We start from the raw sequence: 27,194 nt of genomic DNA, 5'->3' as shown, positions 1-27,194 counted from the left end.
ATATGCTGTTTTTGTATTGTTCTTGCAGGCACAAAAAAACGTCCACTTTCTAATGAAAAACAAAGCTTCAAATTTATTTTATGAAACAGTTGTTTTATTTTGTGACTCCTCTAGATAGCAATGTTAATTGAAATCAAGGGCTTTCGGTGTCAGTGTAATGTTTCGATTCAGAGAGGGCCATCTAAAGAAGTAAAAAAAACTACAAGTGGTTAATGAAGCAAATATGGAGCGCACTATTGACTGGTGCTCTCCACTGACCGAATTTCCAATAAGAAAACTCGTCTGGCACACATTTGAACATGTTTTGGATTTCTTCAACAAACAATGACATCATGTCTAGCTCCTCATGTTAGACTTTATTCAAATGGTTACATCTGTTGGGGGTGGGGGCAACCAAAATGGCCCAAGATTGGTTACCTTGTCATCACAACGCACCATGTGAGCCCAGCAATCAATTTTCTTTTCTAAGCTGACTGACTGGGAACAAACACCATGAACCGGTTGCCAATGAGCACATATGGACAAAACTTTTCACTTTCTTTCCAGTCACAAATCTTGCCCAACTCGAAGGCACCGTTGGTGCTAAAAGGTTCTGCGCACGTTTTGTTCATTCACGTTTGCCGTCTTTGGCAGGCGCCATCTTACCTTGGCCTGTCAATTGTTGCATTTTTTTTTTACCACATCAAAGCATCTATGTTCGAATTTGGTTTGATATTTTTCACAAATCTGATCTTTCCAAATTACCGACCCATCTAAAGTGTTGCTCTCTATGACGATGCAATGTTCAATGGCTCAATTTTTTTTTTTCCCTGTAATTTCCACCTGACATTTCTAAGCACCTCTCTCAAAATAGACGCTACTCTTTTCCACCAAGTGTTGAAAGAGACTGCAGGGAACCAATAATCAAATGTATGCGTAAAAAAAAAAAAAAAAAAAAAAAAGAAAGGTTTTCGTTCCATGTGAGTTGTGCAGTGCATTGGTACTTGTTTGCCATTTTCACATGGAGCTTGCGCCCTTTTTGGGTTCGATGCCTTTCTCTTTCTGAAACTTGGCAATCTGGTTAAAGATTTGCAAGAGGTTTGCCGGAAGGTCTTTTTTGGACTTCCCTTCGGGCAGCGAGATCTCTTCCTCCTGCTCGCTTTGGACTTCAGCTGGACTGGACCGGCTCCAACTGGCTTCAACTTTTGCCTTAGTGCCGCCATTCTCCGCCTGCATTTCCTCGTCATCGCCTCGGAAGGAATTGCGCCGGGAAAGATCTTTGCTTTGAAAGGGTTTTCTGGAAAAGGCCGACTCAGACGACGAGCAAGAAACTCTGCGCTTCCTCTCGTCTAAGCTGTTTCTTTTGGGCCAACCGGTCGTTCTTTGTTCCCCGTTGCCTCGGCTCTTATTTTTCCCGCCTTCTCGGTCTGAACTGACGCTCCTGCTTTCCTTTCTTTGGCTCCCCCCGCGCGACGGCCACGAGCATTTGTCCTCCTCGGAGGACGATGACAAAGAATAGAGACAGATTCTCAGGCCATCACCTTCGTTGGCCTTCCTACTGGGCTCTCCACCTGCGCCAACCTCCCCCTCCTCGAAAGCCTCCCAGGGCTTCTGGTGGAGAAAGGTGGCGGCGGTATCGGGAGGTGGCGAGTAGCATTCCGACTCCTCGTCCTCTTTCTCCTTGCGCTTTTTGGCACGCTTACCCTCTTCGCTCTTCCTCCTGCCGCCGCGATGGCGTTTGCTTTCTCGTGCCGACTTGCGCTTTTTCTTTTTCTTTCTTTTGGCTCTCCGGCGAGAGGACGATGACGAGGTGGAGGATTTGCCAGAGGTAGAGGATGACGAAGATGAGCTGGATCTCTTTCGTTTTCGTTTCATCCTAGCAAAAAGAAAGACGCTGAGGACTTTTGATGGGGTCCAATACTTACTGCCCAGATTTGTCCAGGTGCAGCATCCATTTCAAAGGGAAAGAAAGAACTCACCTCTTCTCGTCTTTCATGATCTTACGCAATTTCTCAGCGCTGCTTTGACTGCTTTTGGCTTTTTCCTCCACTTCCTTCGCCAACGCTTCTTCCCGCAGGCGAATTGAATTCTTCATGGCCGCGAGGCGAGACAATTTGAGGCGCAACATCGGCCATTCGTAGAGAAAGTAAAAGCGCCGTGACCCATCACATGTAATCCATCGATGGAATTGCGTTGTTTCATGTCAAACACAGCCCAACGCAGAAAACGTGCACATGGTTTGCAGAGGACGCGGTTACGATTATGTGTTTACCATAGAAAAGTGGCGTCGTCCAAGAAACGGACAGCGGCACACACGTTTGAGGAGTTACAGGCAGAGACAAAAGGTCACAATGTTACCGTTTGACGATCAGAATGGGAAGCGGAGGCGGCGTCATTGTGTTCCACGGTTCATTCCCCCCCGCCCCACGGGACAAAGGCCGTGTCGGTCGGAAGGTCAAGTCCCAGGGTCACAAACAGATGCGCGCACACACACGCACAAACACACACACACAAATCTCATCAGCATTACAAACCGCATGGGGAAAATCGCAGAAAAAAAACATTTGCCAAGAATGGACTCGAAAAATAGCTTGGCCAGATGAAATATGCCACTTTGCAAAAAATAAAACAATGTGGTAAGATCAGCTATGAAGCTCTGTTGGAGTGAGCAAGCGAGTGAGCCGGCGCATTGAGGCCCGGCCACCCACCTGTATGGTCTGCATGATTTTTTTCAGGGCCTCCTGGGCCTCGGTGTTGGCGTCATCTAGAGAAAGCGCTCTTCGGTACACTCCTTCCGCTGTCACCAGCTTCTCTTGCTCCTCAAGTCTACGCGGGAGAAACACTTGACGTGATGTGATAGACAACCCTTGAGGCACTCCGGGTGATGATGTTAATTCCAACTTACTGTTTTCCTCTCTCAACCAGTGTTTGGCAGAGGTACTTCTTGGCATTGCGGTGATCCGGACAGGTCTCCAGGGCCAATTCAAAATCCGATATGGCCTTCATGATGACGCCTTTATTGGCATACCTGAGAATGGAACCCCATTCAAATACATCAGCAATCTTGTTTTTGCCTCAAATAAATTCAGAATAACTCACAGAGCTCCGCGTGCTACCAGGGCTTCCACATTATTGGTGTCGATGTCCAAAGCTTTGTTGTACTCGTTCATGGCTTCCACATGGTGACCCTGCTTGAAGTGGTCCACGCCTACCTTAACACTGTGAGGCGAGGGGGGGGGGGCGGATGGACACAAAGGTCATTATGCGTCGTTGGCGTCCTGCAGGAGACGCTGCTGTGTCTTGTACCATTTCAAGGCCCAGGATGCAGATTGCTGCTTCCGGATGACAGCGGCAAAATCGTCCTTTTCAAACAGTTTGCTGTCGAGGCGAGAACCGTGACAACATCGTTACAGTGCGTGAGGAATGCCCGTCTGACACATTTACCTCTGGAGGCCTCTCATCATCGACGGAGGATGGACGTCACTGACGCCAATTTTCTCCAGCAAGTAGTCCACCACACAGGGGTTATGGTAGCCATGGCAACACCTGAGTATGCGCTCGTACGTCTTGCTGGTGTCACTGGCCGCGCAAATGCTACGCCTGCGTCGAGGGTGCCGTGATAGTAATTTGACGTCATGTTTTTTGTCGACGTTGATTTGCATTTCGTTTGGATGTTATTGCTATTCGGTGCTCTTACTCGTACTGGACGGGAAGCTCCTCCCTGGTCATAACTCCGAGTTGGATGCAGTCTGATCTGGCAGAAATGGACGCTTGCATAAGGGAAACCGTTATTTTTTCCTGGTAGCGGTCAATGTCTTTCACACCAGCTAAAAAAAGAAGAAAAAAAAAACAAAGATTTTGATGATTTTGTCTACATAGCTGGCAAACAGTAGGAAAAGCCAACTTGAAAAGCTAGGGTACAAACATGTGAACATTTGCTTGATTGCTAAGTGCAACACGTATCAACAAAATGAAAAGAATCACCTCGGATTAAGTCGCCAATCTGGTAGTAGGACAAAGGATCGTCATGGCTGCCGGTTGAAGGGATTTCTTTAATGTGGCAAAGAGCCTAGGGTTCAAAACAAGAAATGCAGCGGTGAGGAGCGCTTCGTCACCCGCCACCTTGCCACTACAGCGCTTGCCACCGATCGCTTCTTGTGTATAATGCCTGACTGCTATCTTACGGACAACTCCAGGTCTTCGATGTCTCTGTTCAGTCCTCCTGCCGTGCAAATGAGCGTGAGAAAGAAGCCGTATTCGCGAACATTGTTGATCCTCCCCATCACGATGTCTCCGGGTTCTAAATCCCGGTAAAGCATAGCCCTTCTCTCCTCAAAAGGCACCTCCATGAATAACTCCAGCGGTGGCATGACAGCATACGCCTCTGCAAAAGACAAGACAATTCTGAGGTACTCGCCACAAGAAGTCACACTCCACACTTAACCACGCACATTAATTCCGCTGAATTTTTATATCCGAGTTAAAAATGACATCAGACTCAGGATAAGATCTGCAGATATTGAATCGTTTTTGTTGAAATAGTGAAATTGTTTTAAAATGAAGTGCAAAGTGTGGACAACCTGCCACTTCTTCCTGTCCTCCTCCTCCTTCTTCTTCTTCTTTCGGAGTTGCAGTCTTCCATGACGGACTGAAAAGAATGTCAGCCTTGCGAGCAATGAACTGCTCCACAAGGGGGCTGCTCTGCTCTTCGCCATTTCTGTCAAGGGCCACAAAGACATCTTGACAGGATATCATTTGAACCCGGGGAGCTACATTTCGTCACACGATATTTCGTCGTCCCTTGCCTAACAGAAAGGTGCTTTGCTAGAGGAAATTATAAATCTTCTGTATCAATCATTAAGATTGTCATCATTACTCCGTGGAGAATATATGTGTTAATGAAAGGGTGGACAGTCACGGTGCGTTTACAAGGAGAAGATGTACGCCTTCAAGTATCCAGGGGAAAGAGGGTGGGGTGAAGAAGTGTCAGGCTGATTCCATGATTGAAGTACAGTATTAAGGGAAGCTACACAAGAGATGAGATGTTAAGGGCTAGAGATGATAGCAACAATAAGAAAAGAGAAATGGCACAGGTGCTTAGATTCCCTTTGGGCAGCAAAAACTGGAAGCTTTGGAGATGAAGGCGGTTCAGGCGTGCAGAAATCGATAGGAGGCTGGAAATGCGGTTTACCTCTCATATGGAGTCTTGCACAGGTCAGCCACCACCGCTTGAAAGTCGGGGTTCTCGGTTTGTTCGCATTTCAAGGTGTTGAACAATGATTCGCCGTGATACGTCAGACACTGCCTCAACAAGTCTCTGTCCATTATGCGCAAAGGCAGCGATGCCTTACATTATTTTACTCGGGAAAATAAATCGACAGAGACACAATTGATGCCCAATAGATATGAAGGGAATTTCATAAAGCGAGCGAGCCGTCTGATTTGGAATGAGCAATGCTGTATATCTAGCGAACACGATTACTAGCGGTGCAAACGCAAACTTCCAAGCAATGGAAACAGAACGATGGGTTGCGCCTGTTTGCTACATTTGTAAAAACAAAACGAAAAAACAGAAGTCAGATAATAAACGTTTTCGCCAAGACTATAGTTTACCCCGAATGGGGAAAAAAAAGGCATTTTTTTCCCACCACACAGCTACCATGAGTGCTCTCTACTTAAACGTCTACGGAACTACAAGATACCATACCACTGAGCATGCGCACACTGTGTTACACTACAAATTGTCGTGTCAAACAAATCACCACTAGGAACGAAATAATAATATTTGATAATAACCAAAATTAAAATAATAATAAAAGTAAATAATCATAAAAAAACACAATAAATAACAAAAAACCCAAAAGTATATCGGTAAACCCACAAACTTGTATAATCAGCTTATTTAAAAAACACACACATTTGAGTAGTAGAATTAGGGAAGTCTCAGACCCTTAAATATTAATTAACTTTCAAAGTAAAAAACAAAATTGATGAGGAGGTTTGTTGAAATCATACCGATGTGCTCAAAACCAGTTTGACAACCTTAGTGGGAATTTGTTCCTTGTTGATTAAGTTCAGTGTATTGTCTGCTTATTACTAGCCACCTGACACCAACTGGGTAATAAGGGTCAATTGCCAGGTCATACAATGTTTAACTTTTTTTTTTTTTTCAAATTAGGGATTTGAGTTTCAAAGATCTACAGCCTCCCTCTGAACACCCCTTGCACCCAAGCTGAGGGTGGAGCATGAACAAGGAAAGAGCAAAAAGCAAAATCATTCCTGGAAATGAACATAATACACTTATTCTGGCTGGAGAGACCTAACCTGGTTGTCACCATGAAGATGAAGAGAAAAATCCTCTTTTGGGTCTTTTTCCATGGATATTTGTATGCATCTTTTCAAGGTACGTTTTGCTTCAAGCATTTTGTAGTTTGTTTAGCACAAAATTGAAAGATGCCTTATCTTTATGACTGAAAGGATTAACAAAATCACTTGAGAAAACTAGGCGGGTTCGGGCGGGTTCGGGCGGGCGGGCGGGCGGGCGGACGGACGGACGGACGGACGGACGGACGGACGGACGGACGGACGGACGGACGGACGGACGGACAGATAGATAGATAGATAGATAGATAGATAGATAGATAGATAGATAGATAGATAGATAGATAGATAGATAGATAGATAGATAGACAGACAGACAGACAGACAGACAGACAGACAGACAGACAGACAGACAGACAGACAGACAGACAGACAGACAGACAGACAGACAGACAGACAGACAGACAGACAGACAGACAGACAGACAGACAGATAGATAGATAGATAGATAGATAGATAGATAGATAGATAGATAGATAGATAGATAGATAGATTAGTGATCCTCGGTGGAAGTTAAATACCTAAATAGATAGACAATATAAACATCGGACACAAACAAATCAATAACAAAAGAGAGGAAGGCAATAGATCTGATTAAATTAAATAGATGGGTTAATAATAAATACTATTAATTAAATAGATCAAATAAATAAACAAACAAACAAACAGATCAATGTGATGGGCACAAACATGTTTCCACAAAGAACTTGTCTGTGAACATGCACTCTACTTTCAACACTAAAGCGTAGCCTAGTCTTTATTACATGTCAACTTCTCAATCTAATTTTTGTTTTTGTTATTTAAGAGGCCTGTCTGGTCAGGGTTTATGATAGTTATATTTTGGCAAACTCTCAGACTTAACAGCCAATCGACTAAACATGTTTTTGCTGTATAGATATAATTCATGTAGACATTGGTCTGACTCAGTTTCAAACTACCGCAGTTATAGATTCAGCTCAGCCAACCATGACTGCAGGAACCAGCATTGCAGCAGCATTGGAAGACGATAACGCGACCACGCCTGGGATTCTAACCAACACTAGCAGTGAGCTCAATACAACAGTTGTTTCCCACCAATGTGGAACAACAACCATGGAAAAGGATTTGAGAACCGAATCTATCATTTCCACAGACACGACAAAAAACACTTTGAATAGAACAACGCCTGCAACAACTCAAGACCCATTAAAAACAACCACAGTTACAATCAGTAGAACCACACTTGCAACAACACAAACATCCCAAAATACAACCATATCCACAAGTCCTGCAACAGCCATAACATCCACAACTTCTGCACCCCAAAAGACACCCACATTCACAGCTAACTCAGAATGTTCAACGACAGCAAACAGACTGACAACTACAGCAGCTCCACACATAACCATGATCGCATCAGCAACCAAAAACATTTCGATGACAACCACTATCACAACTACCACTGTTGGTATAGCTACAACTACCACATCAATCACAACCATGACTAGTGCAACACAAAATACCAATACAAGCATATTGTTAACACCTAAGTTGATGACTAGCATCCCCGTGACTACCGCAACCCAAACCTCATTAAACACAACCACACCCACAAATAGTACAACACCAGGTACCAGAAGCAAAACCATGACAACAACCCCAAACACAATCAAATCTACAAATCCTGCATCTACAATTTCCAGGACTGGAAACACAAGCACAAACATAGCAAGAGTTACTAGCGTGCCAAAAAGCACAGGTTCTTCAACCACAACAAACGGATCCGTGACTGAAGTCACTCAGGACACTAGCATGTCCTCATCTGCAAGAGCTAAGACATCTTTGATTGACATCACCACAGCCCCACAAAACTCAACTATATCCTCAACTAGCCCAATACCGAGTGGAATACCAACAGCTCACACAATGACTAGTGCAAAGCCAATCCTCGATACAATCTTAGCCCAAACAGCTGAAAGCGCATCTGTGACTACAGCAACCCAAAACCCAACAGCGGCTTCCAAAAGCCAGAGCTCAGCTGCAAGCGTATCCCAAACATTCGAAACAATGACAAGTGCACCTGTGACTACTGCTGCCCCGAGCCCATTGAACACAACCATTTCAACAACTAGTACAATGCCAAGCACGTCAACAGAGACTATGACAATCACAACAATGACAACCCGAGCCCACAACATAAATTCGACGATATCACCTGAAGCAACAAGCATACCTGTGATTACCCAAAGCACAAAAATAGCAACCACAACCGTTTCGACATTGAGTGCAGTGCCAAGCGCAGCATCTGCAACAACAACCACGACCATGCAAACAAGTCCTACAACAGCACCGCCATCCCAAAACAAAACCGCCCCACCAACATCATTGACAGTGCCAAAAAGCGCTGAATCTTCAAGCATAACAAAGAGCCCCATGACTGCAGTGAGTCCAATCACGACTGATTCCAGATCTGCAACAACAAACACATCTATGACAAGCATCACCACTACGCCACAAAACACAAGTATTCCCACAACCGGCACAATCCTGAGTGCTCCGATAGCAACGACAACCATGACCAATCGCCAGAACACAAATATAACCATGTCATCAACAAGGACAAGCGTACCTATGACCATTGCAAGCCAACAGCTATCAAACACAACAATGTCTGCAATGAGCGCAACAAAAACCACCACACTTGCATCAAGAAGCACAACAACTTCAAACACAAGCGTGTCCACAAGCGCTGCGACGCCACTTAGCATGTCAACGGAAACTTCTGACAAAACCACGTCCACAACTGGAACAAGTAACACATTGGAAATCACCATCACGCAACAAGACAACATTAAATCTCCACCTAACCCGATTACAATCTCAACAGCGTCAACTGTCACAACACCCCAAAACGTAAATACAACCATGTCCCTGACACCTGAAACCGTGACAAGCATACCTGCAATATCCAAAACTCATACAATGCCCAGCATCACACCTGTAACAACACAGACCAACGTGATCATCACAACCTTCAACCATACCAGATCCACAAGTCCTGATGGAGCATCCCAAAGTCCAGCAACATCTACAGCAACGACAGTGCCGAGCGCCACACAATCCTCAATCGTGAAAAACAGGCCCCTGACTACAGCCACTCCAGACACGAGCCTGTTCACACTGGGAAAAAGCACAAGTGTGACCACTGCAACTCAAAGCGCAACCAAATCCACAACCAGCGCAGTCCCGAGCAACGCAATGGCAACGGAGAGCACAACATTGGTCGCCACAGCCCAAAGTGTAAATACAACAATGTCCCAGATGCCTGAAACAGTGACAAGCATACCTGCGATTGCCAGAACTCATACAATGTCCAGCAGCACACCTGCAACAACACAGACCAACGTGATCATCACAACCTTCAACCAAACCAGATCCACAAGTCCTGATAGCGCATCCCAAAGTCCAGCAACATCTACAGCAGCGACGGTGCCGAGCACCGCACAATCCTCAACCGCGGAAAAGAGACCCCTGACCACAGCCACTCCAGACGCTAGCCTGTCCACACTTGGAAAAACCACATGCGTGACCATGGCAAATCAAAATGCAACCATATCCACAACCAGCGCAATCCCAAGCACCGCAATGACAACGGCAAGAACAACAATGGCCACCACACTTGCAACAAATAGCACAACAACTCCAAACACAAACGTGTCCACAAGCGCTGCGACGCCACTTAGCATGACGACGGCAACTCTTGACACAACCACATCCACATCTGGAACAAGTAATACATCGGAGATCACCATTACGCCACAAGACAACATTAAATCTACACCTGGCCCGATGCCAATGTCAACAGCGTCAACTGTCACAACAATGCCTACCACACCGCAAAACTTAAATACAACCATGTCCCTGACACCTGAAACAGTGACAAGCATACCTGCGGTTTCCAGAACTCATACAATGTCCAGCAGCACACCTGCAAACACAGAGACCAATGTGATCATCACAACCTTTAACCAAACCAGATTCACAAGTCCTGATACCGCACCCCAAAGTCCAGCAACATCTACAGCAACAACGGTACCAAGCACCGCACAATACAGACCCCTGACTACAACCACTGCTGACACGAGCCTGTCCACACTTGGACAAAGCACAAGCCTGACCACGGCAACTCAAAACGCAACCAAATCCACAACCAGCGCAATCCCGAGCACTGCAATGACAACAGCAAGCACAGCAATGGCCACCACACTTGCAACAAAAAGCACAACAACTCTAAACACAAGGGTGTCCACAAGCGCTGCGACTCCACTTAGCATGATGACGACAACTCCTGACACAACCACGTCCACATCTGGAACAAGTAATACATCGGAGATCACCATCACGCCACAAGACAACATTAAATCTACACCTAGCGTGATGCCATTCTCAACAGCGTCAACTGTCACAACAATACCTACCACACCCGAAAACGTAAATACAACCATGTCCCTGACACCTGAAACAGTGACAAGAATACCTGTGATTTCCAGAACTCATACAAGGCCCAGCAGCACACCTGCAACAACACAGACCAACGTGATCATCACAACCTTCAACCATAGCAGATCCACAAGTCCTGATGGAGCATCCCAAAGTCCAGCCACATCTACAGCAACGACAGTGCCGAGCGCCACACAATCCTCAACCGTGGAAAACAGACCCCTGACTACAACCACTCCAGACACGAGCCTGTCCACACTTGGAAGAAGCACAAGCATGACCACGGCAACTCAAAACGCAACCAAATCCACAACCAGCGCAATCCCGAGCGTTGCGATGACAACACCAAATACGGCAATGGTCGCCACACACCAAAACACGTATAGAACCATTTCCCAAACTTCCAAAACACTGCCAAGCACACCTGCGATTCCTGCAAGTCCAGACCCTCGAAACACAACCATGTCCAGAACCAACACAACAACCGCATCTACAAAAACCATGACTATGCAAGGTGAGTATTTCCTTTGACTTCCTTTTATGACATCATTTTGATATTTTTGTGTCTATGTTTACGTTTCTCAATTCCAGCCGGGCCTCGGTTTCTGGTCCATATGAAGATGAAGTTAAAAGTGGTTGATGGGATTAGCAATGATAACATCATTGAATTTATTGAAGCGGTAAGTGGAATTTATGTGCATCAGCAATATAGATAATTATAGTATATAGGGTACTGGAATTTTCACTTTGTTCGATACAGCTTTTCAGAGAGCAGCTTCTGAGGGGAGCATCTTACACCATCAACGTCACTCAATTTCAAAAAAGGGCCCATTAAAGCTTTGCTACTACTGCTGCATTGATCGTCAAGAATCCATACAAGTTATGGCAAAACAAAGCATGATGATTATTTGCGCGCGTCTGTGTGAATAAAATTGTTAGGGTTGACAAATTATTTTGATTGTATGATTATGTTGGAATGTTGACTAGAATAATTAACTTTGTTAAAACCTTCCACCTTACCTTGACTCGTTTAAACCTTCCACATTCCCTGCAGTTGTTGAAACTTTCCAAATGATGTGGAAACATTCTTGCTTAACCAATTTGCAGAGGTGACCCCCAAAACATGTTCACTCTCACCCCCACCCCGCTTTCGCTCAATAAATAGTCTCTTGCACGAGGCAAAAGTTAGACTGCTTTCAAGCTCCTCTGTAGGGTGATGATGATGACTTTCTCCACTTGCAAGCGTAAAATGGGCATATTGTCTCATGTGGTTCTTGCATAAAAGTGGGGAAAACTATCAAAAATCTTCCTCCAAGACTGTGTGTGACAAATTCACCAAATAGCTCATACTCTGATATGCCCATGTGGTGCAATTACTATATCAAAATACCAATCACAGATTATATTGGTCAACTCAAAAGTTTAATTTTTAAGAACAATTAAAAAGACTAAAAAAACAAACATTAGTAATTCATACTACCTCAACTTAAAATTCTGGTGAATTTCATTTTTTTGTAATCAATCATGCTGATATACACACTTGTCTGCAAACACCTTTCACTTGCCTTCAGGTGGGCATCATTGCATGAAAAATTGATACAAAAAATGAATTTTTTTTTTTTTTTTTTTTTTCCTGTTATCTATCTCCCAGCACTTGCAAAAGGTGCCACAGCTGTCTAAAGTGCAGCAAATAGGCATCATTCGTATGCTTGGCGAGATGCGGCCAGAAATTGGGCCACCAATTATGGCGTTTCAGGTCCGCAAGCCACATCCACGCAGCCGGGAGCAGTGGCAGCCTACAAGTAAGACAAAGTCACTCAAACAAGGTCCATCTACAATTTGAAATATATTTTCTTTCAATGTAGGGGTGTTCTATGAGGGTTTTTTTTATATTCATATTTTTTCTTCTTCTGAAAACTCAGGATATTTCAACCCCCACATTTGAATGGAAAAAAATCCCAAAGAAAAAGTTGACCTGCAGGTGGTCATGATGGCTGAGGATATAAAGCGCCCCCGGTCCTGAGATCCTGAGGACCTGCGCTCCAGTCCAGCCTTCCATAGGTGTGGCCGGGACAAAGAGAACCTGCTGCATGCACTGCAAAAACAAACACGTGGTTGCTCATTCAATTCGAAAGCCTAAAAGCAAATCCCCGTAGATGACCCACGTACCTTTAAATACGAGAAGGAAAAGCATTGTCCGGCCTCTTTCGCAACTCGGCCTCGGAAAAGCGCCGCCAACCGACTTGCCATCTGTTTGGCTGACCACGCGCGATCAATGGTGATCCGGGCAGTCAGTCCCATGGCTGAAAGTGCAGCTTGCGCTTTGCCTTGTGGTGCTGTGTTCCTGTGGAGACACAGAATTAGAACACCTTATCCATCTTTATTGTCTCAGCTGGCACAATATGGGAACTGCTACGTTCAGTCGAAATTAATAAAAATATGGAATTGACAACAGGGCTCGCTCAAGGCATGAGGATTATTCATGGACGTCGCCGAGAAATATTGGATAGATTTCATCTCATCACCTGCCGATTTCTCCTTCAACGTAGAGGCCTCTGGGCAAGCAGAAAACATCTTTGACCACCAGGCCGCTCTGCTGAGGAGTCAGCGGCTTCCATTTCATTCGGCTCGCTTTGCAGCTAAATGTCTGCAAGAGGTGTTTGTTCAAGATCAATTTGGTTCCTCGACGCAAATAAATATGAAATAAAAAAAAAAATATCCGAGTTGCTACGTTCAAGTCACAAAAACAATGGACAACAATTTGCATTGATTGACTGATGACATCACGAGTGCTCCTTTGGATTTAGATTAGATTATCAGAAGTCCACATGTGCAATACTGTGTGCAAGTAATCACACAAACAAACCCAAAAAAAAGGAAAGACAGTTGTTACCGGGGTGATGAGCCCCACAAGTTGAGCCTTGGACTTTGTGAGGTGAGGAAGCACCTGACACAGCAAAGAAAAAATTTAGCAAGTCAGCACTGTCCTTCTACAGAGAAAATAACATGACCGAAGACTGCGAGCAATTAGGCCTTTCAAAGAGAAAGGGAAATTTGGATTGATGTGCTAAGGTTACATAATGAGCACATGGCGCTACCTCCATTTCTATCTCGATGTCCTCCATGAAGACAAGGGGAGGGGGGCGGCTTCCACAATTTGCACTTTCCCTGGATGGGGTCACCATGTTGGGTTGAGGTTTGGACTTCTGCACTCCATCTTGCTGGGCTTCAACCTCCAGTATTGGCTCTTCCTCACAAATGACGACCAGAGGATGCTCCAAGTTCTTCAGCGTCAAAAAATAAAATTATATAAAAAAAGAAATGACAGTAGCGACAACTAGTTGTGTTGATGGTAGTTTTTTTTTTTTATTGGCTTGCTTTTTGGTGGTAACAACTTATTATTCTATCAATTTCAATGTCAGCCTGCGATATTTCCCACAATTGGACATTTCTTATTGAAAGCAGCAACAGTGAGCTCGTACCTGGTAAGCGCAATGGTCTTCCTCCAGCTCTTGTGTTGGAAGCACTTCACGGGTTTTGTGGAAAGAGAGTGATTGCATCTCAATGTTTTCTTTGACGGCCAGCAAAGTCTCTTTCCTTTCATTTGGCTTCATCCTAATTTGCAACAACTTCAGCTGATTAGCCCGAGAAGTGCTTAGCTTTGTTTTTTGTCAAGACTGACAACTTATTCCTTAGCTTGTTAAAACCTTAAAACTTAAAAACCTTGCAAGTTGGATCCTTCATGCGTTTTTCTTGACTCCTAACTCATTTCATGTCTTTTTGTGGTTTCCTCTGCTTGAACATACCTTTCCATTCTGACAGAGGCATGAGCTCATCACCCCAGCTGAGCTCTTGCAGCAACTCTCCAGCCTTGATTGGTTTGCATTTATATTCATGCCTTTCCATTTATTGGCCAAGAAGCAGTCAGGGGAGGGTCTGTTCATCGCACAGCTCCGATTGGACAATGTTGACCTTTTACAAGTTTAAAAAAACAACATGGGTGACCTTTGTGACTGTCGGAACTCCTACATGTGCTGCTTTCATAATGTTAAGTGTTCAGACCCAATCGCCACCCTGCAACTGAATGTTTGCATGATATATTTCAATGATGAGCAACGAGGCGCAGCCCCCAAGAGGCAAGAGTAGCCCGCAGGCCCGTTCCAAGACAAAACCGACGGCGTGACCACTTGGCAGTGTTTGTGACACCCATACTGTAAACAGCAACTAAAGCAACTGTAGCCAACATGATCAAGAGTTTGCATGCACACGTTAGGCCAATAAGTGTCTCTGGCTGCAGGTCAACAAGTGAGGTAAGAAGTACGAAGCTGTTCCGTCATCAGGTATGAGCTCCAAAAACTCTGCAGGACTTGTCTCCATTGCAACAACCACCAGCGTCTCTGTTGGGATCAATGAACATGGGAGTAAATCTCAATCCTCAAACATTACGCAATCTTGAATTTGCATACAGTTCTGTATTGAGTGCGCTTAAGACACATGTTGCGGCTAATAAACCGTCTGTACCTTTGAGAGCCGCCAACAGAATCCTGTTGTCCGACGCGGTTCTTGTCCGATTGCAGAGTTCTGGGAGCAGCTTCTTCCACCACAAATCCTAAAGTTTGGGCACACTTCATGAGCAAGCAAAGTAAACCCACAGCATCCACTGGCACTCTTATAGACTGACCATGTGTTGATCTTGCAAGTGGTGATTCGCGTAGGCAATAATAGCCTGCGGGCATCGCTCCAGAAGCTCTTCAATGCTGCGGTCATACTGCCCTCTTCTGGTGGCGCACAGGATGTGCAGGCTGAAGCCCCACAAGGTTTTGTCTGGCAGACTTTCCAACAAGGGTGTGACTGAGCCCACAGACAGCGACGGTCCGCAGAGGAGTGACTGCAGAGAATGCAAAGTGGCCTGATCCTACAGTACCGGTAATGCAGACACACTTTGCAAGACTGTTGATTCTTACCTGCATCTTGTGTAACGCCTCCTGATGTTGAAAGTTGGTCCCGTGAAGTGGACTGAGAACAAAAAGCCAGGGATACAAAGCACCGTAATGGGAACAGGAATTGATCTGAAACAGACCAACCACACAGATTTTTGAAGATGATAATTATTTTCATTAGTCTGACCAAAAAGTTGTATTTGAATATTTTAGCAAAACACGTTTTCAAAGTGTTATTGTTTTCTCCATCTATAGATTTTGAGGAGAAAAAATGTCAGCAACTTTACCAGATCGTCAGCACTCTTCAACGACTTCCGTGTTGGAGGTTTGTGGAGACATTTGTCTGTGCTCGTGTGTATCAGTCGCTCGATGTAGACTGACGACAATCGGAAGAGAAGCTCTTGAATGACACCTTGTTGTGATGACGCCATCAGCGTCGCCTCCCAGAAATCCACCTGCAAGCTGTTTCCACAGCCCAGCGTCTACATGCGCATGAGAACGGTGCTTATCCCTGGGCCGGCCTCTGACAACAAACGTTGTGACGATTTGATGCTACCTGAAACATTCGGTCCACCTGCTCAAGGTGAACTTTGTTGTTCTCGTGCAGCGCGACCATGGACGCCACCAGCAGGCCAGGCTGGGACTTGACCATTTGTTGGCTCAACGCTGTGGGGCAGATGTCAGCGTGCTGGCCTCCACCTCCGCCGTGCAGCAGCAGCCTTGGCTCCTCGATGAAGCCATACACCAGCACCATCTCAAAACGCAGAGACGGTTGTGAAATCGGACCGCATTCGCCACCACTCCCTACCCTCTCACCTCGGCATGTCTCTCCATCAGCTGTGTGTACTGTGGCAGATCATCCAATCGCAGCGTCATGGTTGCCATGGTGATTGTCAGCGCAACAGACACGCCTGCGCTGTCCTCCAGATGTTGCAAGATTTGAAGTGTCCGGTGAGGGTCTACATTTACCATAGTTGGGCTGGCGCACACGCTGACAAGCTGGGAGGGTTCTGATTGGCTAAAAATGTCGATGACCTCATCGGCCGCTTCCTAGGAAAACAAAAGTGATGCATTTGTTGCGACGACACAATAAGCTAACTGTGTGGCTCACATCTGCAGTTTTTGTTTTGTGGCGTGTCCGCATTACCTGAGTGAGATGCAGGTCGGTCTCTTCTAAAAGGAAATGCTTCAGGTAAAACAAAAAGCCCGGGCCGTAGGTGTGTGGGCTGCTTGGGAGGGGGCGGTTTCTGGCCATGACGTCGATAACCGATAGGCCCGACATTCTGTAGTAAGGCAGCGCCTGGTGACAGTGTCTCTGGCTTCCCCTTTGGTGATGACAACATAAGAGCGGAATTTTAAGAGCTCATGAAGTCCTTCTGATCCCAAGTCTTGACGCTAGCATTTAGTTCTTTTCAGCAAGTGGCGCCAATACATTAATGAGTGTGATAAGATGACGTGAGAAAGTGTCACCTGCTGAAACAGTCTGCCAGCTGAGCGCAGTTCTCCCTGAACGCCTCCTCTAACTCTGCTTCGTCAGGACGGCCGTGTGCGGGGCCGCCGCCACGCCACCACGGCTGACGAGGCTGGAGCGAGGCCGCACGGAGCAGCAGATGAGCTTCGCTCAGGAGGTGCCCAAGGCTCTGCGCTTGTTGATTGTTCTGCGCGTAATGCTGGCTGTATTCAACCTGAGCAACGGACGCATGGAAAACAAAGAAGTTTGCACGTTTTGATGAAAGCGGCATTTCAAGTCACTGCCTCTACGTTACCATATCTCGGTAGAGAGTGAGCGGAGGAACGGTTTCAACCACATAGAGATTCCATCCATGTCCGACAACACCGGTGTCCTTGGGAGCAGACGCAGTCCACCTCTTGCTCCTGAAGTCAAAGGGCACACAGACAGGAAATTGGAAATATACTCAAAAAGAACAAGTTGACCCCAGATTTGGGTCGAAGTAGATAAAGGAATGAGACTAAGGCTCTGATACAGACTTTAAGATGATAACCAAAAAAATGCCGCATCATTAGAGACATCAATCGACACAAATATCAAATAAAACTAGAAAATGCAATTTCTGGAGAAATTGCGTGTGAAGGCGAATACTTTGAATCACTTCTTGGGGAATGATGCCGAATGATGTTGAAATGAGTTGAATTTCTTGAGAAATGTGGAAAATAGAAGTGTCATACTAAATTTTGGAGAATTTGGTTGAATTTCAAATTTGAAAGTTTGGAATTTTTGGTAAGTGGGAGGTTGTGGAATAGGTAGGCAAAAGATGAACAGTTGAAAGTTGGAACGGGTTGAAACGGTTAAATAATGTAGAAGTTAGAGCAAATCTTGAATCCCCATAGAGAATGAGTGGGAATTAAAAGAAAAAGCAATTGCGCCAAAATTTTTTGAAATTTGGAACAAAACGAAAAAAACGGCTTCAGGAGGTTCACTTTTGGGGTTAAAATGTTGAAACGGGTTCAATCGGACAATAAATGCAAAAGTTAGCGCCTAATGTAGCTATTTAGATCAGTTAATGCTGAAATAAGGTCACTTCCGGTCTATTTGAGTCACTTCCGGTCTGATAAGAGGCACTTCCGGTCTAGCTGAGGTCACTTCCGGTTTATTTGGGGTCACTTCCGGTTTAAAAAGGTCACTTCCGGTTTGATTTGGGGTCACTTCCGGTTTACTTGAGGTCACTTCCGGTTCATTTGGGGTCACTTCCGGTTTGATTTGGGTCACTTCCGGTCTATTTGGGTCACTTCCGGTTTGATAAGAGGCACTTCCGGTCTAGCTGAGGTCACTTCCGGTTTATTTGGGGTCACTTCCGGTTTAAAAAGGTCACTTCCGGTTTAAAAAGGTCACTTCCGGTTTGATTTTGGGTCACTTCCGGTTTACCTGGGGTCACTTCCGGTTCATTTGGGGTCACTTCCGGTTTGATTTGGGTCACTTCCGGTTTGATATGGGGTCACTTCCGGTTTACCTGAGGTCACTTCCTGTTTACCTAAGGTCACTTCCGGTTCGAATTGGGGCACTTCCGGTTCATTCTAGGTTCATTGGGAGCACTTCAGGGTCAATCCAAGATGGCCGCCACACTGGAAGTGGGGGTCAAGGGTTGAATTGTGTAAGCATAGTGGAAGTGGGGGTGAAGGGGTGAATATGGTAAGGATGAAGTGACCAAAGTGAATAAAGTTGGAATGGGTTGAATCTGTTGAAAAATGTAGAATTTAGAGTGAAAAAACTAAATTTTGTAGAATTTGGTGTGAATTTCAAAATAAAATTTTGGGAAAGTTTGGTAAGTGGGAAGGTGTGGAATAGGTAGGCAAAAGATGAACAGTTGAAAGTTGGAATGGGTTGAATCGGTTGAAAAACGTAGAAGTTAGAGTAGAAAAACGAAATTTTGGAGAATTTGGTTGAATTTCAAATTTGAAATTTTGGAATTTTTGATAGGTGAGAAGTTGTGGAATAGGCAGGCAAAAGATGAACAGTTGAAAGTTGGAATGGGTTGAATCGGTTGAAAAATGTAGAAATTAGAGTAGAAAAACGAAATTACGAAGAATTTGGTTGAATTTCAAATTTGAAAATTTGGAATTTTTTTGTAAGTGGGAAGTTGTGGAATAGGTAGGCAAAAGATGAACAGTTGGAAGTTGGAACGGGTTGAATCGGTCGAAAAATGTAGAAATTAGAGGTGAAAAACGAAATTTCGTGAAATTTTGTCGGAATTTTTAACGAGAAAACGTGAAATTTTTGAATTTGGGAATTTTGGGAATGTCGAGAATCATTCCGAATGTGGTTTGAATGTGCTGAATGAGGTGAATTTAAAAGGGGAATGACGTAAATGTGAAGTGTCGAATCTGCCATTGAGAATGAATGGGGAAAAATTTGTCGTAAATTCGCGAATTTTGGGAAATCGGAAAATTTTCGGAACGAGAAAAATGGAAGCGCCCATCTCGTGAATATTTGGAATACGTCAAAAGTGGAACGGAGTGAATCGGATGAATTATGTGGAAGAAGAAGCGGGACAAAAAAGTGGCGGGAATAAAATAGAAGAATAATAATAATAATAATAATAATAATAGAGAATGGTGTAGAATAACATATGTGTGAAGGCCATCGCCTTCACACAATTACAGTGAATAAAATAGATACAGTAAATGGAATAGTCGGTATGAGTTGTGGGTATTCCTCATCATAGTGTAAAATGGATGTTTTGATTTGAAGCGACGTACAGGCCTCGACGTTGCGCGTTGCGTTCGGTCTCCTCTGGCGCGTCGACGTCAGCGGCAGAGAACAGGATGACGTGACGGCCGTACGTGCACACCGAGCGAAGGCCGATGAACAGCTGCATCCTCAGGGCGCACACCTCCAGGTTACAGGGCGGACAAGCCTGCCGACACGCAAACGCCACTTTTAGTAGGATCCGCCCACTACAACTATTTTTGAGGTTCACAGATTTGTCTTTGGACTGTGGCTCATCTCCCTGTGTGTTTTCTTTCGGCCAGACTCGTACCCTCATTGTGGTATCAACGTAGGGGTCCTCCAAGCGGGCCGCAACTGCTGCGCAACGCACCGTGAAGCACTGCAGTGCGCTCCTAACACACAATCAGACGCACATTCGCACGTGAGTCACATAACAGTGACAGAATTCTATGAGATTACCTTCAGGATTAAACGAGACAGAAAAGCAAACGCGAGTATATCATGCAAACATGTCACGCACTGTCAAGTGAGGAGCGCATTCATTTCCCAGACTCACTTGGTAATGACGTGTAAGAGGTGATCTGTGAGGACGGCTTCCAAGACCTTCTCTGGATACTGATACGTTGAGACAAGCTCAACTCCACCTTTCAGGCTGTACAGGTAGCCAGTGGTAGGAAGGGAGAAGAAGCAGAACACGCAAGTTGGTTCTTCAACCGCAGACTGGCCGCCTACAGAGACGAGGACGCACATATAGTATAGTATAATATAATATAATATAATATAATATAATATAATATAATATAATATAATATAATATAATATAATATAATATAATATAATAAATTTAAAAAAGATAAATATTGTAAAAACATTTCTGTTCTTTTTTAAACACATCTCAGTGATGCATTGGATTGCGTTCAACTAACTTGTGAATAAAGGTTGCAGTTTTAGGGAGTGAAGCTGCGTCTCCTCCACACCGCAGCCCTGAAAGTAGTCTGGAGTAAAACGCCTACAGGCGAGATATTAAAGATATTCAAACAAAGAAATCTTCACTCTTGCTTTCAAAATCTTACTCGATCCAATACACACGCACCTGAAGAGAACATAGGAGAAGGTGTTTTGTCCTCTGTCCTCCAGCCCCGTTTTCTCGATGCTGACGGGGATGTCGCAGTCTCGCGCGCGAGCGCCCAGCAACTCCTGGCGCCGAGGAAGGAGCAGGAAGTCGACCTGGTCCTCAGCTTGATCTGCGCACGCGCGACACGGATTCCAACAAGCTCATTAGCAACATCAGCAAGCGTTATCAAAACAATTAGCATGCACTCTTGTCGTCAAGACACACACATTTTTGGATGGAATCCTCCTCACCATCTTTAGGCGCTTCGGATGACTCCTCTGGCACCGGGTCGTTTGGTTCATGATTAGCATCCAGTTTCAGGACCAGCACCTCTAGTTCCGCTTGCACAGCTACGTATCCTGCACACAGCGCCACCTTGAGGAAAGCAGGAGATATTTACGTCAATGGACAAAGATGCAGCTCACATCATGAAGTAAGGGTACAACAAACACTCAACATACCTGTTTAGGTTTCGTTCCCGGAAGATGCAAGATGACAGAGCGTTCAAAGTCCAGAATGGACGCATTTTGGTTTGAACTCTGATCTACAAGCAAAACACGAAACACGTCTGAATGAAAAATTTGGGGCAAATATCCATTTACAAGTAGACAATGGAGAAAGTCCTGTGTGAAGAGGGAAAGAAAAGCTTTCAAAAGCTTCCATGGATACGTCCTTTAATTATGCTAACGACACAAAAGAAACACACTTGAGTGTTACCTGAGCTCGGGTTGGCGCTCTGCTGGCCGTTTGAAGGCTGTTGTACGTTTGGCTGGGTTTGAAACCACAAAGAAAACATTTCAAACAAAAACAGCATGTGAAATCACAAATAGTCCACTTTGCGAACATCTTTCATTTCAGTATCTTTCATCCAAGTCAATATCATTGTTGACCAAACATTTTATTTACAGGAAATCAGATTGACAAAAACAAAAACAGCAAAAGCCAAAAAATGTGAAACACGCCGTATCCCGGTTTTGCACTGACCGTGTTTTGCTGGTTGTGTCTTCTCAATGTAAAGAGAACCAGAGTCTTGTCACAGCCAACCAGGAGGTCACCCGTCAGCGGGCAACAGGCCACAGCCACGGGACGCTCTGATAAGGGGATTTCAATGATCTCCATCTGCGCTCCGCCTCGCTGAGACGCCCCTCGAAGGAAGTGCCCCAACAAGCGCACTCCGACACGAGCCTTTTCCTCGGCCTATGAGAGGCACATGCGACACAAGGGCAAAGTTAGCTTCCTGTGTGGCACTATAATAGGGAAATACTTGGACTATTAAAAAAACGGCAGAATTATCTTTCAACAGAATTATTTGACAAATGCCACACCTGGTAACGCCAGTTGGTGTAGGCTCTCAGGTAGGTGGCGCTGTTCTTTTCCTCTATCGTGACCAGGTAGTCTCCTAGATGTGTGATACAATGTCAACGAGAACTCGTTGCTGGAGTGGAGAAAGAAATAATGGGCTCTACCGATGTCACTGTACAGGATGCTCCTGACCGTGCCCATGGTAGCAAAGCGACAGATGAGAGGGCAGCCCTCCTGCTCCAGATTGTAGGCTTCCACCTCAAGACAACACAAGTCGCAAATCAGTCAGCCAGGCAAAAAAGGGGAGGTTTTCTTTCATCATTTTAAAGGAATATCATAAGTTTAAGAATATTGCGGCTCAAATTACAGACAGCGTATATGATATGTTAATTCTTCAATAATAATAAGAGAGTTAACCTTGCATCCCCCAGTTGCAACCACAAACAAGGCGGCGCCTCCACAGCAGATCAAGCCAGGCTCCTGCTCCACCTGGTCACAAGGGGAGCAATGAGCTCGATGATGATGATGATGAATGACGTTTAGGTTGGCCAGTTCCACTCACCTGCACAATCTGTTGTGAGGCGTAAGGGTGGCAGTTGTAGACGTGCACCATCTTTCATCCACCGTTAGCTGATTCAGTCAAAAAAGCTGATTCAGTCAAAAAAAAAAAAAGGCGAAGTGGAAAGCGAGCTTTCAAATCGGTGTTCTACTTTCACTTTCATCTGCAGGATACCCCTGGGAATGCAACCAACGTTAAACTGTAAATGAAGAAGCACGACGTGTAATTCTCGTCTTGTCGCAAATGTGCAGCGAACAGACAAGTGCTTGTGTGTTGCATTCCTCTAATCGATATCACATGCTGCAGTCTTGTGAGCTGAATGCGGGGGCTAAAACCATCGACTTGAGCTCCTTTCACCTTCTCTAAGCTCACAGTCGACTGAGATAGGAGCGCATTTACAATATACAAACACAAGACGCGTCTACGTCTACCTGTTTCGTTGTGCGGTTGTGTGTTTATCCGCTTTTCATGATCGAAAGCTGCCGTTGAAGGCTCTCATACCGCAAAGTAGGAAGTTGATGTCAACAACGATGACCGCGCCCCCGTAACCTCATTGGCTCATTCCCGTGTGTTTGAGTCGGTTGTTTTTTTCTTTTTTTTAGTCCGAAGATTTTTTTTTTTGTTTCTGATATATTTTTTGTTTATATTCCTATAGCCTTATTTTTCCCTTGAAAGCCATAGTCAGTCAGTTCATTCGAATCAATCTTATAAAGCTTGGAGGACTTTCCTGATCTCACTTCAATTTTAAATGTAAAAGGCGCGTTAATTGAGTGTAGATTATTCATTCTACTACGTCCCATGGCCTAATAAGCACCCTTTCAGTGTTTGTACAATTTTAGGATTCCTTTATTGTGCAGCTATAGAGTTTGGAGGACAGCATTGTGTTTTGTTCATAACGCCAGGAGGCGCTTTGGCCAAGGACAAGCCGTGGTGAATAGTCACGGAGGAAAAACTTTAATGACTGCACGCAGCTTTGGTATTAGAACACTCATGATGTGATGTACAAAATACACTTCATACCATTTTTCAAGTGTCTGTCCTGTTCTTGCGTATTAAAGTGTGCCTGCTCCTCCCCTCGTCCTGCTGCTTTCATGAGCGCATTGTTTGGCGCAAAAACAAACACACCGGCCGTCACTCTTCTTCAGCCTGATCTCTCAAACGACTCCAGAACAACCTTGGGCAGAACTGGACGCACTTAAGATAAATGACAGACTGTCATGGCGGGACTTTCACAACTCAAACTCGCACAGCTCAAGGACTTGTTGTTCTGTCGCCTCAGCTATAACAAACACTTCTCTTGTCTCATCTCCATTTGTGTGCAAATCCAAAGTGACATGTTATCTTTATCTCCTCATCCAATGCTGAACCACAATACGAACTCTCAATCCTGTCCGGGGGAGTTGATTTAATGGCTGTGGACAGTGTTTCGTTTGTAATTTGCAACAACCTACCACAATTTCCCACTTTGCTCCATTTGCTTAGTACTTTACGTGGAGTTGCAAAGGAGGAATCCCGAACCGTACGCTATTCCAGCATATCAGAACTATCAGGAGCTTTGTTTTAATGTTGACTTAATGTCTGGCCAATGATGGTGCCATGGCGTCCACAAGCTAAGTCATGCGCTGCTAATCCTGGATGGTTGAGAAGCAACGAGCTGGACATTGTTGATATAATATCCCGAAAAGGGGCTGCAGTGGTGCTGATGTTGAAAGGCCCCCCTATTGACAACTATTGAAAATGGCCGCATCATAGCAGGTGACGACGCCAATGAATATAAAGTCATTCAAATCCTAAAATATGTCGTAGGGGAGCATAAAAACGCAAGGTAACTTGAAATGTATTCAGAGGGACTGTGGCGAAACATCATCGCTAAGGACAGGACACCGAGAACATTAACTGCCATGACTGAGGATGTGCAGGGACGTAGCGCTCAGGCAATTACATTAAGTGAGACGAAGGGGACGTATGGTACTGACTAGACCCAGAATGTGTTTGGCGCTTCATGCAGGACTCCTCATTCACATTGCATGTGTCCTTGTGCAGCTTTGAGCAGTCCTTCCTTCATGAACTTAATCCATTTGCAGTTTAACTTCGTGGAGGGCAATGGATGACCTGTGTTTGGTTCTACTAGTTACAAGCTTACAGAATGGACACGAGACACACAACACATGGCGTCCAAAGGATGCCTGAATGCAAACTTGATGTCATGGCAGCAAACGTCAGACAATAACCGATGATGGAGAATTTTATTTAAGTGTATTTTCTACAGGAATCCATCTAGAGAGTTTTCTTGCCATCTTTCATCCAGATGATACTTTTAACATCGGAGCAGGCAGGACTGTCTGCCACACAGATGCCTTTTATTCGTGTTTATTTTTTTCACGAACATTACGAGCAGTTTAGCTGCTTGCGATTCCACCGGGAGACAATAAGAGTGGTGGATTGTTCTTCAAAGATAATGGAAATGAAAGCGGGAACAATAATGAAGCGCGCAGCTGCGTTTGATAGCATCAGACAAAGCGACACCACCAAATGTTCACACAGAGCAATTTTGTCTCACGCTCGAGTTTTTGTTTTTGTTTGTTTGTTTGTTTGTTTGTTTGTTTGTTTGATTGTTTGTTTGTTTGTTTGTTTGTTTGTTTGTTTGTTTGTTTGTTTACGAGTCCAAGCGCGAGCTCGTACGCGTTCTTCTAATAGGAACCGAGAGCGCGAGGTCATCTCCCAAGAGTCTTCTTCTTCATTCTGTTGAACTTTTCCCTGTGGCTCGGACCTCCACCGGTTCCCATGACCGCATCGTCTCTCCAGAGTGCTGCCGCAGCATCCGATTTCTCATTGAGTACGCTGCTATAAATAGACTCATCGAGATGCAGCCCGCCGAGTGAGCCAAACCGGCTTGTCTGTTAACAAAAGCAAATCACGGAGGGACTTTGAAGGGGAAAACAAAGTTCAACTCGGTCGGCCAAGACTGCATTAGAGGACAAACTCCTCTTCACTCTGTCACTCTAATGCCTTTACTGGCTGCGCTTTCCAGACCCAAGGGCGTTCGTTTTACCAATCACATTAGACTGGCACCAGTCGACCAATTGAATTAAATTGCAAAATAACATCTGCGCCAAGCACCTTTCAGCAAACTCGTTTTAGGTTTTAGGAGACACATTTATTTCGCTTTTTTTGCTCTTTGCTTGATCATCACTTGCACATTTGTGTCATAAACGGAACATAAATAAAATAAAATAATAAATAAAACAGAGTCAGTCCCCAAGTACCCACTTCCAGCGGTGATTTGTAATCAAGTCGGCCAATTCGACATCACCCGCAAGTGGAGCTCTTACAGTTCCTTATAAATGTACTTCATGCATGTTGACCTTGTAGATTGTGCGCTTGTTTATTTTATATCACGTGCTTGTTTAACCACCAGACATTGAGCCAATATCCGACTTGGTGTTGTGAAGGAAAGCTCCATTTCCTCTCCACCAGGGATAGACTTGTCAACAAGATTTGTGGTTAGCTCCACGGTGCGTGTTCTTACTTTATGTACTGTAAATACCTTCCTCAGTCCAGTTGGTGTGTACTGTTACCACAGACAATGTCATCTGTGTAATCTAGCATCTGTCAAAGCAGAGAAGATCCAGTCCCGGAATCAGACAATTCTGAGAAGCGTTCACACTGACAGTCAATGAACCTGAGGTGCACATTTTGGTGGGAGGAAGCATCTTACTCTTTTAAAAATCCCCGCCCATTAAGGCCATTGCAGGAGTCACAGCTACGATGGCAGAAGGATATAAAAAGGCTCATGGTACAGTGAGGAGCCATCTTTGTGGAGAATTAGAGGAGCTGATCATTGGAGTCCACATCCAGCGTGTAGCAGAAAATCGACACGAGTCATCATAAGTGAGGCAACTCAGCGCTAGATTTTGAGCAACTCAACCCGAGGCTGTGAAGCAAGAAGGATGGGGAGTGGCCAAACATTTAGCCGTTTACACTCAACACGTTTTTGACAGAAAACACCCGTCGGATAATTTGTCAGAGATGGGGAGTGCGTGCAACGAGGGAGGCGGATGGGGGTGAAGCTTAGAAGGAGGTGGCGTAGGCAGTGCCACGGCCCCGTAAAGTATTTCTAATCCCACAGAAACCATTTGAATGCCGACAAAATGACTCTTTAAGGCCTAAGGACGCGCGGATATTATCAGGAAGTGCAGGAAACGTCTGTCACGGTGTGAGCTTCCGACCGTGTGTACATAGAAAGGCGTGCAA

General features: G+C 44.9%; 4 protein-coding genes across 9 annotated transcripts; 1 reads left to right on the top strand and 3 right to left on the bottom strand.

Annotated features, from left to right (window-relative positions):
• Nucleotides 1-335: 335 nt before the first annotated feature.
• Nucleotides 336-5,701, bottom strand: ttc14 (tetratricopeptide repeat domain 14). Its single transcript, XM_088394691.1, has 12 exons — nucleotides 5,171-5,701; nucleotides 4,560-4,696; nucleotides 4,164-4,363; nucleotides 3,964-4,048; nucleotides 3,677-3,806; nucleotides 3,424-3,579; nucleotides 3,286-3,357; nucleotides 3,079-3,198; nucleotides 2,885-3,007; nucleotides 2,688-2,805; nucleotides 1,959-2,068; nucleotides 336-1,855 (listed from the first exon to the last, which is right to left on the bottom strand). The coding sequence occupies exons 1-12, from the start codon at nucleotides 5,302-5,304 to the stop codon at nucleotides 997-999; spliced, it is 2,244 nt and encodes a 747-aa protein (XP_088250817.1). The 5' UTR covers nucleotides 5,305-5,701; the 3' UTR covers nucleotides 336-996.
• Nucleotides 5,702-8,876: 3,175 nt separating this feature from the next.
• Nucleotides 8,877-11,952, top strand: LOC148388191 (uncharacterized). The gene is made up of 3 exons (XM_088394825.1): nucleotides 8,877-11,353; nucleotides 11,431-11,519; nucleotides 11,947-11,952. The coding sequence occupies exons 1-3, from the start codon at nucleotides 8,914-8,916 to the stop codon at nucleotides 11,950-11,952; spliced, it is 2,535 nt and encodes an 844-aa protein (XP_088250951.1). The 5' UTR covers nucleotides 8,877-8,913.
• Nucleotides 11,953-12,239: 287 nt separating this feature from the next.
• Nucleotides 12,240-14,808, bottom strand: LOC148388190 (uncharacterized). The gene is made up of 8 exons (XM_088394752.1): nucleotides 14,646-14,808; nucleotides 14,322-14,454; nucleotides 13,938-14,123; nucleotides 13,733-13,786; nucleotides 13,365-13,486; nucleotides 13,009-13,183; nucleotides 12,815-12,934; nucleotides 12,240-12,635 (listed from the first exon to the last, which is right to left on the bottom strand). Exons 1-8 carry the CDS (start codon nucleotides 14,651-14,653, stop codon nucleotides 12,582-12,584), a joined length of 852 nt encoding a protein of 283 aa, XP_088250878.1. The 5' UTR covers nucleotides 14,654-14,808; the 3' UTR covers nucleotides 12,240-12,581.
• hps3 (HPS3 biogenesis of lysosomal organelles complex 2 subunit 1) lies at nucleotides 14,715-23,490 on the bottom strand. Of its 6 annotated transcripts, none has more exons than XM_088394749.1 (24): nucleotides 23,372-23,490; nucleotides 22,944-23,011; nucleotides 22,799-22,870; nucleotides 22,546-22,639; nucleotides 22,405-22,478; nucleotides 22,064-22,276; nucleotides 21,797-21,848; nucleotides 21,541-21,623; nucleotides 21,307-21,454; nucleotides 21,059-21,209; nucleotides 20,892-20,974; nucleotides 20,522-20,693; nucleotides 20,276-20,357; nucleotides 19,995-20,152; nucleotides 17,546-17,654; nucleotides 17,250-17,464; nucleotides 16,927-17,104; nucleotides 16,596-16,829; nucleotides 16,336-16,533; nucleotides 16,067-16,261; nucleotides 15,804-15,908; nucleotides 15,521-15,727; nucleotides 15,361-15,448; nucleotides 14,715-15,236 (listed from the first exon to the last, which is right to left on the bottom strand). In XM_088394749.1, exons 2-24 carry the CDS (start codon nucleotides 22,992-22,994, stop codon nucleotides 15,109-15,111), a joined length of 3,090 nt encoding a protein of 1,029 aa, XP_088250875.1. In that variant the 5' UTR covers nucleotides 22,995-23,011; nucleotides 23,372-23,490; the 3' UTR covers nucleotides 14,715-15,108. The 6 variants fall into 6 exon arrangements, with proteins under 6 accessions (XP_088250875.1, XP_088250873.1, XP_088250876.1 ...); XM_088394747.1 differs by having other exon boundaries at nucleotides 22,944-23,116; nucleotides 23,372-23,479; XM_088394750.1 differs by having other exon boundaries at nucleotides 22,944-23,029; nucleotides 23,372-23,469.
• Nucleotides 23,491-27,194: the final 3,704 nt, after the last annotated feature.

Source organism: Syngnathus floridae, chromosome 13 (assembly GCF_059516105.1).
Source record: "Syngnathus floridae isolate MCC-2025c chromosome 13, RoL_Sflo_1.0, whole genome shotgun sequence".
In the NCBI taxonomy this organism is placed as follows: Eukaryota; Metazoa; Chordata; class Actinopteri; order Syngnathiformes; family Syngnathidae; genus Syngnathus; species Syngnathus floridae.
Note: the sequence above shows the minus strand (reverse complement) of the source record. Positions and strands in the feature narration are given on the sequence as shown.

Bases quoted from the DNA above. Each gene is read 5' to 3' on its own strand.
- ttc14 (XM_088394691.1), bottom strand. From the start codon at position 5,304: ATGGACAGAGACTTGTTGAGGCAGTGTCTGACGTATCACGGCGAATCA. The intron at 4,697-5,170 runs GTAAACCGCATT...GGCCCTTGACAG, and splicing joins TGCAAGACTCCATATGAGAG to AAATGGCGAAGAGCAGAGCA. The intron at 4,049-4,163 runs GTAAGATAGCAG...TTTGAACCCTAG, and splicing joins TCGAAGACCTGGAGTTGTCC to GCTCTTTGCCACATTAAAGA.
- LOC148388191 (XM_088394825.1), top strand. From the start codon at position 8,914: ATGACCAATCGCCAGAACACAAATATAACCATGTCATCAACAAGGACA. The intron at 11,354-11,430 runs GTGAGTATTTCC...TCTCAATTCCAG, and splicing joins AAAAACCATGACTATGCAAG to CCGGGCCTCGGTTTCTGGTC.
- LOC148388190 (XM_088394752.1), bottom strand. The intron at 13,184-13,364 runs GTGATGAGATGA...GTGTCTCCACAG, and splicing joins GTTGAAGGAGAAATCGGCAG to GAACACAGCACCACAAGGCA. The intron at 12,636-12,814 runs GTCAACTTTTTC...TCTTACTTGTAG, and splicing joins GCCATCATGACCACCTGCAG to GCTGCCACTGCTCCCGGCTG.
- hps3 (XM_088394749.1), bottom strand. From the start codon at position 22,994: ATGGTGCACGTCTACAACTGCCACCCTTACGCCTCACAACAGATTGTG. The intron at 22,871-22,943 runs GTGAGTGGAACT...CCTTGTGACCAG, and splicing joins CCTCACAACAGATTGTGCAG to GTGGAGCAGGAGCCTGGCTT. The intron at 15,237-15,360 runs GTACAGACGGTT...TGATCCCAACAG, and splicing joins TCTGTTGGCGGCTCTCAAAG to AGACGCTGGTGGTTGTTGCA.